General features: G+C 31.0%; 1 protein-coding gene across 2 annotated transcripts in view; it reads left to right on the top strand.

Annotated features, from left to right (window-relative positions):
• Positions 1-13,931, top strand: part of EPHA3 (EPH receptor A3) — a 338,669-nt gene that overhangs the window by 287,706 nt on the left and 37,032 nt on the right. For both annotated transcript variants that reach the window (XM_011356405.1, XM_011356406.1), the window contains exons 12-13: positions 1,886-1,947; positions 3,685-3,894. In XM_011356405.1, coding sequence (XP_011354707.1) covers positions 1,886-1,947; positions 3,685-3,894 — 272 coding nt within the window. The remainder of the gene's footprint in view (positions 1-1,885; positions 1,948-3,684; positions 3,895-13,931) is intronic.

Below are 13,931 nucleotides of genomic sequence, written 5' to 3'. Positions count from 1 at the left end.
ATATATAATGTGTTACTCAAAATATATAGCTAAATCAACGTCTTAAAGACAAAGAGATTGATATATCAATTAATTGTTACATATATGAAAATTATCTGAAAAATTTTATAAAATTTAAATAATTTTTCTCACCTTTTAAAAAATAAGACATATAGCTTGGGATACATTTAAGTACTAAATGTAGCAAGTATAACCTTCACAATACTAAGCCACAATTCACAACCAGCATGAATTAAGAGTTTACACTTGTGGAAAAAAAAGCTATCAAAAGAAGCTATTTTCTATCATCAAAATGGCAAACTAACCTTCATGCTATAGAAGGAACATATGAGGAAAAATTATGTGCACTCTACATTTAGGCGTGTATGGATGTTTAAAATCTATTATTTGCTCACGCTCTTCCATCAGTACTCAGTTAAGACTTAACTCAGATCTTCTGGGTATGAAGAGGACATAGGCTTTGAAATCAAAGGCAACCATGTTGGGATATCTGCTAGAGTACTAGCTAATCATGTGACCTCAGCAAGTTTCTTTAATCCACAACACTTTCATATGAGGAAACAGTAAAACGGAAATAATGCATATTACCACAACATAAAATGATGTGAAGACAAGGCGATGTATTATATGTCAAGTACTAATGTAATGTTGTATTATTCTAAACATGAAAAAATTTTACTAGTGTTTCCTGTATGTAAAAAATATCCTTTTTTATATGTCATTTTCTTTTAGAAATCTGGTTTTTTGCATTACTTATTTTTCAAGTTGTTAGTATAACATATGTAGTTATATTTTCAACTTTGTTCACATAGCATTATATTGTAACAATTGCCTAAGGTGCTACAGTATTCAGTCATCTTAATTCAGAAAAATCCATAGAATTGATACCCAACAATTGCCTATATTATTACCTATAGTTAAACATTTGTTCTATTAGTAGATCTACATATATCTGTATATTTAGCACCTTTATTTCTAATGTTTTTTTTCATATTTTAGATGTTTCCCTCAGTACAAATTTCCAAAAGTCACAGAATACTGTGATAAGCTTACAGTTCTTAGCTTTATAACTTATTAGTGTATAATGTTGAATAAGTTAATTACCCTCTGTATATCTGTTTTCTCCTGTATAAAAAGGAAATGATAATAATAAGTTCATGTATATATATAATAATTAAACCAGCATCTTGTACATAATAAGTGCTATATAAATATATCTAAATATTTGTTAAAAGGTTTAATGGTATTTAAAGCTATGTATTTCCAAAATGATTATTACAAATTACTGCCAACAGCCATTTTAATTTCATTTTCCTTTTAAACATAGCATGCATTTTATAATTTCTAATGTGTTATTTTAATACAGATAAAATTGTTATAATTATTAGTCTTAATTGTTTGTATAATTCACGTATAAAATCCATTGAGGTAGAGACTTTAATTTACCTGCTTCTGACTAACCAGCACAAGAGAACAACTAGCACATAGGTAAATACCTGTAGAGAGTACAAATGATTGTGGATTTCCCAGCTCTATCTAGGGCTTGAAGGCAGAAATACCTGATTTTGTAAATCAGCTAAGATGCAATTAAAGGGAAGAAAGGGCTATATGTTTTGTTCTAGAAAAGCCATGACAAATAAGCCAATTTAGATATAATAGGTTATGGGCTCTTGTTCTGAAAACCAATCTTTAATTTTTTAAAAAGTGATTTATTTTCTATCAAAGTCTAGTTTTTCTTTTTAATTGCAACTTTACAAAATTGGGAAAACAGGGAAAGTTTTTACATTTTTTAATTCATTGGCTGTATCAAAGTATTATATATGTTTATTGCATATTTGTTGACCACTACTGATGATTATATATTTATTATTTACCATATATCTAGGTAAACCAGTTATGATTGTTACAGAATACATGGAAAATGGTTCCTTGGACAGTTTCTTACGTGTAAGTAGAAGATTTTGTATACATACGTAGATCTCTTATCTCTCTCTATCTATGCATGCATATATAAATATAGAATAAATTACTAAAAATGATGTTGGGGACAGTCTCTGATATTTTGCCAGACAATTAGGTAATCAAAGGTTAAAATAAAACTAAAATTTTCTGGGACTAAGTAGCAAGAGGAAGACTGTAAATTTGAATCTTTATCTTGAAGCATCTAAATGTAAATGGTTTATATTTTTAAAACAAATTTGTGCAATTGTCTTCAGCTTTTTTGTAGTGCCAGGACTCACATAGGTTCAAGTAAAAAAAAAAAAAGTAGTCCTAAAGTAAGACATACATAACATTGATGTAGGAAAGATTCTCTTTTCTTTATATAAAGTAACCTCAACTACTATAAGATAGAAGACCATCTCACCTCGTGCCATCCACTCAGATAGTAAGCTTGTGCTATATAATGCCAAAGTATTCTCAATTCAGATATATCATTTTAGAACAAATATGTTCAGAAACATACAAAAAGTTTATAGAGTATGAGACATGGCCAATCACCAATCACTGCAAGGAATAAAAAAATATATTGACCCTGTCCTCAAGGTGCTTTCAGCACTATGTAAGTAGAAATATATAGATAGATAGGTAGGTAGATAGGTAGGTAGGTAGGTAGGTAGGTAGGTAGGTAGGTAGATGATAGATACATAAATAGATAAATAGATGATAGATAGATAGATAGATAGATAGATAGATAGATAGATAGATAGATAGTAGGTAGGTAGGTAGATGATAGATACATAAATAGATAAATAGATGATAGATAGATAGATAGATAGATAGATAGATAGATAGATAGATAGATAGATAGATAGGTGATAGATAGGTAGATAGATAGATACTACAATTCATTATCATGGAAGAAAATTCTAAATTTTATATGAATGAAAATTGATATTCTTAATTTTAATATTCATGAGTCCATTATAAATTTTATTAGCAATTATTTTCACAAACATATTTCAGAAACATTTTCCATATTAGATAATTAAAACAATAATAATATATATTTTTAAAGTAGTTTGCATAGATATAACTACATATGAAATTTTAGATTTTTCTATTTATATATGTATGTATCTATCTATCCATCTATTTGCTTATCTATCATATGAACCATATGTTTTTATTTTAATCCAAGTAGTGGAAGCTTTTTCTAAATCCAGGACTCTAATTTTATCTCCTGTTTCTATTTTGTGACCCATAACTCAGGGTTGTGTAGAAAAACATCTATTTATATATTAGTAAATATTTCTGACTAATTTTGAACTAATTATTTGTAATAAATATGTAACATCACCTTTATTTGAAGCAATTAATGAATTATACAGGAACCTAGAAGGAAGAATCAAATGAATAAAAAAGTTAAATAATCACAGGATCCATTTCATTTTTCTGTTCTTGAAGTTATTAAGAGGTGTTAGTAAGCCAAATAAACACTGAGAAAGTTCTAGACAAAGAATATTAAGATTCTTCTTGTTACAAAGTATTTAGTAATTCAGCATTTATGCTATTTTTGTTTTAGCCTTGTATCCATTCAGATTCGAATATCTTGTTAGGCTAGAGTACTTAGACCTAGAATGTACCTACTTGGTCTTGTTACAATTCAGTGTGTGAGATTTTAACCAAGATATGTCTTTAAGAAATAGCAGCACATCTTAACTGTACATTTGAAATACTTCCCAGAAACATGATGCCCAATTTACAGTCATCCAGCTGGTGGGGATGCTTCGGGGGATAGCATCTGGCATGAAGTACCTCTCAGATATGGGCTATGTTCACCGAGACCTCGCTGCTAGGAACATTTTAATCAACAGCAATTTGGTGTGTAAGGTTTCTGATTTTGGACTTTCACGTGTTCTAGAAGATGACCCAGAAGCTGCTTACACAACAAGAGTGAGTAACTGAGTTTGTTTTCTCCTTTTATCTCTATTTTCCACTTTGTATTATGTTGATTTGCAAGTAGGTAGAAATCATTCTTCACAATGCTTTGTCATTTACATCTTCTCCAAAAAGAAATTTATTCTTTAACATTTAAATATTGTTACATATCTGGGAAAATAGATGATCACTGTTCATGAGGCTGGTAATGATTTTAATTCTGAAATCCCAATGATTTTATTGCTTTTCTCAAAAAGGCAGCAAAATTCTCACATGTCTGAAGTCTTGATATTTTTATATTTACTATTTTTCCATCATGGTTGAGCCACCTTTAAGTAGATTGGATAAATTATCAGAACTCTCATCCAATTATACATAGTTTTTAAGCATTTTTAAATTAATATTTACATAAGCTACACATGTTTGTATTATAAAGATTTCAAAACAAAGCAATAAAAAGGAGAAAAGTCGTCCATAATTGCGCCACCCACAAAGAACATTTGTAAATTTGTGAGTGAATTTTTCCAGATTTTCCCGCATATATACACACACACATATGCGTGGATACATGATTAGAATAGGATTATTTATAATACCAATGTTTAGCCTTTTTTCTCTTTAGTAGTATACTACCTGAATACAGCTTACTGTTGATAATCTTTATTTTCATGTTTAGCAGTTTGATGTATTTTAATTTCTGGTCGTAGCATTTTTTTAACAAACCTCTAATTAGTAGGCAAATTATTATTATATCTAGTTTTTCATTATTTTATACAAATGAGTAAATGATCCACTTGTATCTATAATTGTATGAGTCTGATGATTTACCAACCATGTATTCTTAAAAGTGGATTTTCTGTGTCAAAGAGTTTCTGCTATTTTAAAAGTGCACTTCACTATCCTCATGATACAACTAGACATTATTATTATTTTTAGTATTTAGTTGTTATTGTGAGCAATTACATGTTTCAATTTGTATCCTTTTAATTCAAACTATATTCGATTATTTTGTTATATATTTATTGGCAGGTTTCTTTAAAATCGTATTTCTTTAGGTAATTTTTTTTTCATGGCAGGATATTTAAAAAAAGATATAATATTCATTACTTATGATACTATCCAAAGATAACCAGCTTTAACATTTTAATGTTATCCTTTTGAAAAATTTTACACATTTTCATCTGTAAATGATTACCAATTGTGAATATAATTCCCCAAAATAATATCATGCTATACATATATTCATATATAAAATGATTTCCTTTTGTCAATAAATCGAGTATTTTTACATATAAATTTAATGTTGTTTTATAATCTGCCCTTTTTAACTTAATATAAAAAACGTAGAAATTTCTAGATAATAGATATGTATTTACAGAATCATTAGTGTATAGTACTCTATTTTTTCATGTACAGAATTTATTTATCCAAACTACTATTAGACAGAATTTCAATGTTTTGATATTATTAACAATACTGTGATTTACATTCTGATATATAGTTCATGTCTGTCCATGATTATCTCTTCAATATAATTTTCTAGAATTAAAAAATTACTGAGTCAAAATACATGCAACTATGTAAGGATTTTGAAGTATGAATCATCCAATTGTTTTCATTATAGTTTGTTATCGATTTTCACTCCTAGTAGCAAGATGCAATATAAAGAAGCCTGTTCCTCCATATTCTCACCAGCTAAGAAAATGGCCTAGTTTTTTAGTCAATTTCTGCTGTTTTCTTCTTGTTTAATTCTAAAAGTTAATTCCTGATTAAAATTTTTTCAAAAAACTTATTCTTTTCTGAAATTACCAATCTCAACAACTCCATTAAGTGACCACCAAGATTGTCACATGGTAGCAATACCACACTCTGAGAAAGAGACCCATATGCCAAACTGCATTTCATCTACAAAAAAAACACCATAGTGATAGAGTCACAGAAATACAGAAACACAATATTCCAGAGATATTCCTACATGTGTTGGAACCCTCCTTATGTCTTCATACATTACACCCTTGTTTGCATTTCCCATTTCCAGTTAGATTCTACAGTGGATTCATTGTCTTCATTAATCTAAGTATTTTTTAACTGTATTGTGCATAAAAATGTTGTATTCCTAGGGATACAGTTCATGAGTTTAAGAACAAGAGACATAAAAGACAATTTTATATCTAGCAGCTAGTTAATTTATAACAGCGACTATGACTACACAGCTCTGAAAACTTTATGGAATTGCAAAACATGGGTAAATATCTTGTGCTTTTTAGTACTCTTTCTCAGATCTCAAGAAAAATTAGTCAGCCAACATTCTGTAGCAAAGCATCATTTTTATGACTAAATTATCATCCCAGAAAACAACATATGCAGCATATTGTCTCCAGAAATGCTTTTTATTCTATTCACTGCTACTCTGCATTCTAAAGATATCTTTCATCACCTTCTGCTGCTATGAACTTTTAACATACTCCATGAAAAGTATCATTCTTGCTGGCATTGTCCTTGTTGTTACAACTTTATCCAAGAAATAGTTCCAGTTTTAATAAAAAAATATTTGATAAAAAGGCCTTTATTTGTAATACTCAATTTCTGATAATTCAGTTGGCTTCTAATTCCTATGCCATATCACATTTTTAAATGAGGGCACCCTGTTCTCAATACCGATCTTGATTTCTAAGGTACTCAAAGAAATGATTTCTCTTGTAGAAACTTGAAAGACCCATCCAAATCTAGACCATCTGCTCCCTGGAGAATTTGGGCTAACTTTCAGAGCTTTGTTTATACTGATTGTTATTTTTCAGGACCAAGGGATCCAGAAGTACAAAAAAAGAGGTGTTGCTGTGTCAAAATTCCTCTTTAGCATTTATGAAGTGAAAGTACAAAAGGCTATTTGCATTTATGTTTCATTCTTGGAAGATCCTTAAAAACCACACAGACCAAAGGGGCTCATTCACTACCAATGAATAGCTATTTCGTGTTCACTCTCTTTTAGTCTTCCATAATAAGCCTTGTTTGATGCAATAATTTTATAATGTACTCTAAAATATGAAGTATGGTTATAAAGTATTAGGACTGCTATTTTGTTTTTTAAACCAACACACTAAAACAATTAAATGAGTGTCACCATCTTAAGTTGTCTCTAGGGAACTTATAATTACTGCAGGAACACTGCTATTGAACAAAATGTTTTGGGAGTTCCCCTTTTAAAATTATCTTTAAAACTAAAATGTGAATGAATGATACCATCATTCAGAAGTTTTTAAGTATATAGTGTTTTGGGAAGCAGACTTGACTAAGATGAAATCACTGGTTTCAGTAAGCTTATAGTTAATAAATAAGAGAAGTAGCACATTGTTGTATAGTAAAGTCTATTTTTTTTTAAAAAACAAAATCAGTATTATCCAGTTTAGACATCCGGCTTATTTATTTGACTTAGCATGCTATAATTACAGTTATTTCAGAAAAACATTTAAGAATGTGGATACCAAGTCATTCTTTTTGAATAAACACATTCTGGTTAATCTGCTTTACCAGTCACGTTACTTTAGTCACACTTACTTAACACATTTCACCTAGTATCACTTCAATTCAGAAACTAGCATTTGTTTCCTTAATGTATTAAAACTTTCCCAATTGCCTCTGAAAGGTATTGCCTTTATGTGTGTGTTAGAGTGGTTAATTTACTCCTACTGCTAAGCACCCTATGAATAAGTGGTAATCACACTGTCCTGTTCTCCACAGTCCTCCTCAGCTCCTGTAGATTCATGTCTATGGCTGCTTTAATAGAGTCAATCCATCTCAAATTTGATCTTCCTCTTTACCTTCTGCCCTCTATTTTTCCCAGAATTATTTTCTTTTATAAGGAATCCTGCCTTTTGATGATGTACCTAAAATAGAATAACTTTAGTTTTCTCATTTTTGCCTCCAGTGATGTTTCTGTCTTAATTTGCTCTAGGAGCCACTTGTTCAGCTTTAGCTATAAGGAATTATGAAAGGCACTTGATTCAGCAACACTGAATGAATGTATGGTGTCTACTGTTCTCATTTTAAAAACATCTCCGTGGTCTCTAAGGCAGAGTAGAAGAGCAGAATAGAAATTATCTGAACTATTTCTATTTAAAATTTTTAAGCTGGATGGAGCATCTGAAGAGTTGAGAAAATGCTTAGTCTTAAAACAATTTAGTAGACATTTCTCTATGTGTTTTTGGTACTGTCTTAAGTGTATTATAAGTTTTTCTTCTTTATATCCTCAATAGTATGTCTGAAAAGACAGAGTCAGCTAAGGTAATAATATACTTTTTTTTTGTTTTCTCCTTTTTATTAAGATATTAGATAGGAAAACAGAATTAATTTCAATATTCACTTCTTGTTATTTCTCATTTCTCACTACTGAGTTATGCAGAAATTCCAAACACTGACACGTTCCATTATATAATATTATTATTCATTCTGTAACCTTTGTAAAATTCCTCTGTATACTCATGAGGTTTTGAGAATGAGAACAGCTATAATGTTTTATTTAATATTATTATGAAAATAGTAGTTCAATCTTGCAGACCGTCGGAAGGGCTCTTAGTGACACCCAGAAAGCTTGGATGACATCTTGAGAACCTCTGTTATAGATATTTTATCTTTAAAAAATCACCTTAAAATCTGAATAAGTATTTTAGTGTTTATTAAATGATATAGAATCTGTCTTATGACACTGCATGATGTAACATGTTGAAGAAAAGCCTTGAAGCATAACTGCAGCTGCATACGAAAGCTTGCAAATCATCGTGGAAGGCCCAGGGTTTTACTTGGGATGAATGTGATTGGAGCATTTAGCTCTGCAAAAACCATGAAAGAATTTTTAATTGAGAAAAACAAATAAAAAAATGAATTCTCTCTCTTTGGTTTCCCATCATGTTAATTTCAAAGTAGAATTATGACATGTTTCCTCTTTTCTTCACTGCACTACTTATCTTATTTCATTCTAATAGAACCATGATATTACTGGTGAGAACTCTTTGCTGCTGAATAATTTTTCAATTTTTCCTCTTATCAAATTTCATTTTAAATAGGTTAGCAATTTTTATTTATGAATGCATCTGTGCAAATGAGCATTCTTATATTTATGTGTTGAAATAGATGATATACAAAATCTTAACATAATAGTGCTCAATTTGCTTGTTTTACACAAAATTAGAGAATGTCAGAAAAAATGCAGACTTTATCTTATTTATATTTTGTGTTCCATAAAACAAATCTAATTCTCAAGTCCCCAGATTCATTTTAGAGGCATAATTACCATGTAAACTAATTTGAAAAATTTGAGAAAACCAAATGATTTGTTTGGGTTATGTTCATCACTATTAGATATTTTTCTTTTTATTTCTGCTTAGAAAATGCATATGCAGCGATAACCAATTCAGTTTTTATATTAGATGAAAATGTTCTGCCTTTTTTCACATTGTCCAATGGCCATGTAACACCTTATTTAATTTTTAGAAAATAAAATTAAGTGAAAAGTTATCACAGACATTGTGTGTTAAGTAACAGGAGAAAAAAACTTTATTTTACATAATAACATTTAATTTTTTACCTCTGTGACTCTGCGAAGTTAGTGCCAGAAATATTCTAGGACAGCTTTGTCTTATCCAATGTTATTTTCAAGATTTTTTTTTAAAAAGTGGCTAAACAAGAAGTTAAAATCTAAGTGGTTAAATACACCTGTTTAAGATAACTTCATTCCAAGAACAGAAAATATGAGCCTTTGCTCTGCAGGATCTCAAGACTAAAAACTTCATATACCAAAAACTGGTGAGATACAAAAAGACAACTACATTTTTTTTGATTAATAATATACATCATATGTCATTCACACATGAATGAAAATATAGCAATAAGTAAATATCTAATCGGTAGCCTTCATACAGTAATGTATTTTAAGCTTCAAACAAAATTAAATAATGTCAATCATGAATTTATTCCCTACTCTCTTATGATGAGTTTGAATATGCCTTATGTAGCTTCACAAAGTAAAGCCACATGTTCAAAAATCAGAAAACTTTAGAAGATTTAGTAATCTCAGTTATCAATGTTGCATTAAAATTTAATGAACTCTAGTATTTTTCATTTCAGAGAGATGGGTAGAAGGAACATTTTAACATGTGAAAATAATCTATCCAGATTTATATGGGGAAAAATCACAACTATAATTTTGGAGTAGAACACAGGAGTGAGTGAGGAGATTGAATGTAAAAATATACACAGTCTCTAGCAGAAACTATTTTCTCTAAAATTCATTATTTATTCATTCAACACGTATTTTAGTGCCTACGATATACTGGGCACTATTCTAAGATCTGAGGATACAGAGATAAATAAAACAAAGCCCTGACCTCATGAGCTTACATTCTAGTTTGAAATTCAGATGATAAGCAAACAAGTAAAGGCATAGCAAGGCAGAGAAGATAAGGAATGTGGACAGTGTGCAGGGGGTGTTAATTTAGGATGATCAGAGAAAGTCTTCCCTGATAAAATGATGTTAGAGCAGAGAATTGGTGAACATGAAGGAGCAAATAATGGATATATCAAGATTAGACAACCAGATTCATTTTCTTTTAACTAATTTTCAATTTAATAAAATAGTTTTAATCATTGCTCTGGTTCCAACAGGCTCACTTTTCAAGTGGACAAATTAGATTAATGATCTAACTTAGAAAAAAAAAAAAAACAGGCTAATGGTGACTGATACAGTCCTTAGTGTTGTGATTCCTGGAAGCTTAGTAAAAATCACTTTCTGAAATTATTTACAGTTCACTTGTGAATATCCCACTTTTTCAAATATGTGATGACACAGCATACACTGTGTTTCCCATGTACCCTAAAGCCACTGATCAGCCCCAAATCCCTTTGGGATTGGAGGGGACAGCAGTCATGACACCCTAATCCGATTTTACCACTGGATGTCTGGAATGGCTAATAATTTGACTCATTCCTGTCCTATCACCCTTTTTTAACCATACTTCTACATGTTATGGTTCAGATCCATTTCTATCATTTGTTAGCCATAGCTCTGGAATTGTTCCATATTTCAATCAGCTATTTACCAGACATAGATATACAAGGGAACCATGGGCATGATGTCTAATCAGAAACGTCGCAACAGATATTTATGAGATTCTCAACTTATTTCAGTTTTCCTTACTTTTAATTATAATATTAAACAAATCAAGCCTACTCAAATTATGAACTTTTCTTTGATTGATTACTAAAATAAACATATTTCTATTTCATCATTTTTATTATAAATATATAATACCCCTGCTATATTGAATAGACCTTTCTGACTTATTTGTTTAAAATATTGCTTCCTTGGCAAGTTGTGTTCAGAGTGCTTAAAATTCAGACTTTCAAATGAATTTCCATGACCTTTAAAAAATAAATAAGTGATTAATTATATATAAAACAAAAAGTTTAGCATTTAAAACTTCATTGAATTTTGAAAGTACCTATACTCATATTAGGATATATGTTTAGCCTTATCCTTAAATGTTTGCATTGCTTTTGTTGCATAGACATTATATATCAGATGACCTAATTTTATATTGTATTATGTAAAGCTTCAATGTAACAGAAATGTTCTTTATTTGTATTTTATTTCCTAGATAGACATAGAGTTACCTAGAATGCAATGTGAAGATTTTCTTGTATTTCAAGAAATTCTTAAGCTATTCTCATAATATTGAAAAATCTCAAAAGTTCAAGGAGTGGGCTTTTGCTACATAGGAGATCATTCATCTCTGATCTCTGTGGCAATCAAACATCTGCTGAAACGATTCTCTCAATGGCTTTTAAATTTGAACTACTGAGGATTAGAATAGACGCTTCCCCTGGGAGTCTTCTTGGATCGTCCTTCACCTTGTTGTCTACTGTTGTTCTACAATGACTGAAGATTAGTTCCTGACAGTAGATAGATACTGGATCCTTGAGTTAAATGATTTATTTCTATAGTTCCACTTCTAACCCAAGAAGCCAATATTTGCTTCCAGGTTAAATACTCAATTACTTAGGTTTACGAAGATAAACTCTCTAAAGCCCTTTGTCACTCTAAGTATGACCTGACAGAGTTCACAGGCAGGCAATATGAACTGTGGATCAGCAAAGTATTTCCTAAATCAGCAGGGAGAGATTTGTACATATAATTAGCAAAAAACTAAAGCAGATATGAGATATGCCTCAGTGTTCACAGAGTTCAGCAATTACACTCTCTTTCTTTAGAAATCAAGATTTGAAACCCCCTAGCACATAGTAAATGAGCTGTTCATTTCAATGCCTGAAAAAATACCAGGCTTTTAGCCAAATATCTCATTCGAACTGTCTAAATTCATTAAACTTAGAGAACTGAATTGCAAGATCTTTTGAGAACAGGTCTACTATGTGATTCCTGCTCTAACTGCTGTTTCTGGCCAAAGTGAACAAGGTTTTGGACTATTTTAATCCTGGATTAGAGTTTAGCAGTTATGTATGCCTCTGCTGAGAATCTTAGCATCATTACTTGCTCCATTTTATTCTTCTCCTTTAACTTTTTTGTAAGAATTCTATAGAAGTAAATTACTTAATAGATATACAGGTTAGTCCAAAGTTAGGATCATGTTTTAGAGTCCAAAATAATTGACATTGAAAATGTCAGCATCTTTGATATTGATGTAGGTTTAAGATGGAAATTTGAAAGTTGTAAGAGCTAACGTTCATAAGTCAGCACATCTGTTGGAGACAGATAAGACAACATAAAGCCAGGTTTTATGTTTCCCACGACACTCAGTTTGTGAATGACAAGAAATCCGCAAAGAGAGGTTAAGAAACGGCTGAAATTAAGTAGTAGGGTCAAAGCTGAGCCCAGAAATCAAGACTCCTTATTATCTCTAAACTTTAAAATCCAAATGGAACAAATGATTATAAATCTCCCTGCATCCCCAATTAATGAGCTATAAATAGATGAAACATCAGCACTTGGAGGAACTGGCTCTAGGTTTAGCATTGCAAATATGGGGGACAAACATTAACTTCTGATACTGTTAAATTTAGATTGGTGATCTCTTTGCAATTGAGATTTTTAGACATACTTCTTATGCTGTGATTCTGGGTTTGCTCTAGGCAACTGAAGGCTTCTAGATACGTAAAGATCTGGGGAGCTTACATGTAGATATATAAATGCTTTCAAGTTATAGCTCATTAATAACAATTTCATTAGAATAGTTTTACTGTGGCAAGAAAAAGTATGCTAAGTGATGGCACAATTTTGTCTCATCACACTCAAATTTTTGGATAGCCCAGTGAAGGATGTGTTTGGTAGGTATTTTTTTATTAAGTTTATTGAGGTAACATTGGTTAATACAATTATATAATTTTCAAGTGTACATTATGGTTTGACATCTATATATTCTATTGTGTGATTACCACCCAAAGTTCAGTTTCCTTTAGCTACCATATATTTGATCCCCTTTACCCACTTCGCCCTCCTCCTTCCCCTGTATATTTGACCCTCTTTACCCGTCTACCTCTCCCCTCCTCCCCCAACCACTACCCTCTGGTAACCACTGGTCCATAGTTCATGTCCCTAAGTCTTTGTTTATCCTGTTCATTTGATGCTTTTAGGTTTATATCCTACATATAAGTGGATATAAACCTAATCTGGTTTATTTTGCTTAGCATGATTTCAATCTGGCTTATTTCGCTTAGCATGATTATCTCAAGGTCCATTCAGGTTGTTGCAAATGGTAGTATTTTATCTCTTCTTATAGCTGAGTAATATTCCATTGTATATATGTGCCACAGCTTCTTTAGCCAATCATCTATCATAGGACACTTCGGCTGGTCCATGTCCTGGCCACTGTGAATAATGCTGCTATGAACATCGGTGTGCAAATATCTTTTCGGATATGAGTTTTCAAGTCTTTGGGGTAAATACCCAGTAGTGGGATTGCTGGATCATATGGTAGATCAATTCTTAGTTTTTTGAGGAAACTCCATACTGTTTTCCATAGTGGCTGTACCAATTTGCAGTCCCA

This window comes from Pteropus vampyrus, unplaced genomic scaffold, assembly GCF_000151845.1.
Source record: "Pteropus vampyrus isolate Shadow unplaced genomic scaffold, Pvam_2.0 Scaffold26, whole genome shotgun sequence".
Taxonomy (NCBI): Eukaryota; Metazoa; Chordata; class Mammalia; order Chiroptera; family Pteropodidae; genus Pteropus; species Pteropus vampyrus.
Note: the sequence above shows the minus strand (reverse complement) of the source record. Positions and strands in the feature narration are given on the sequence as shown.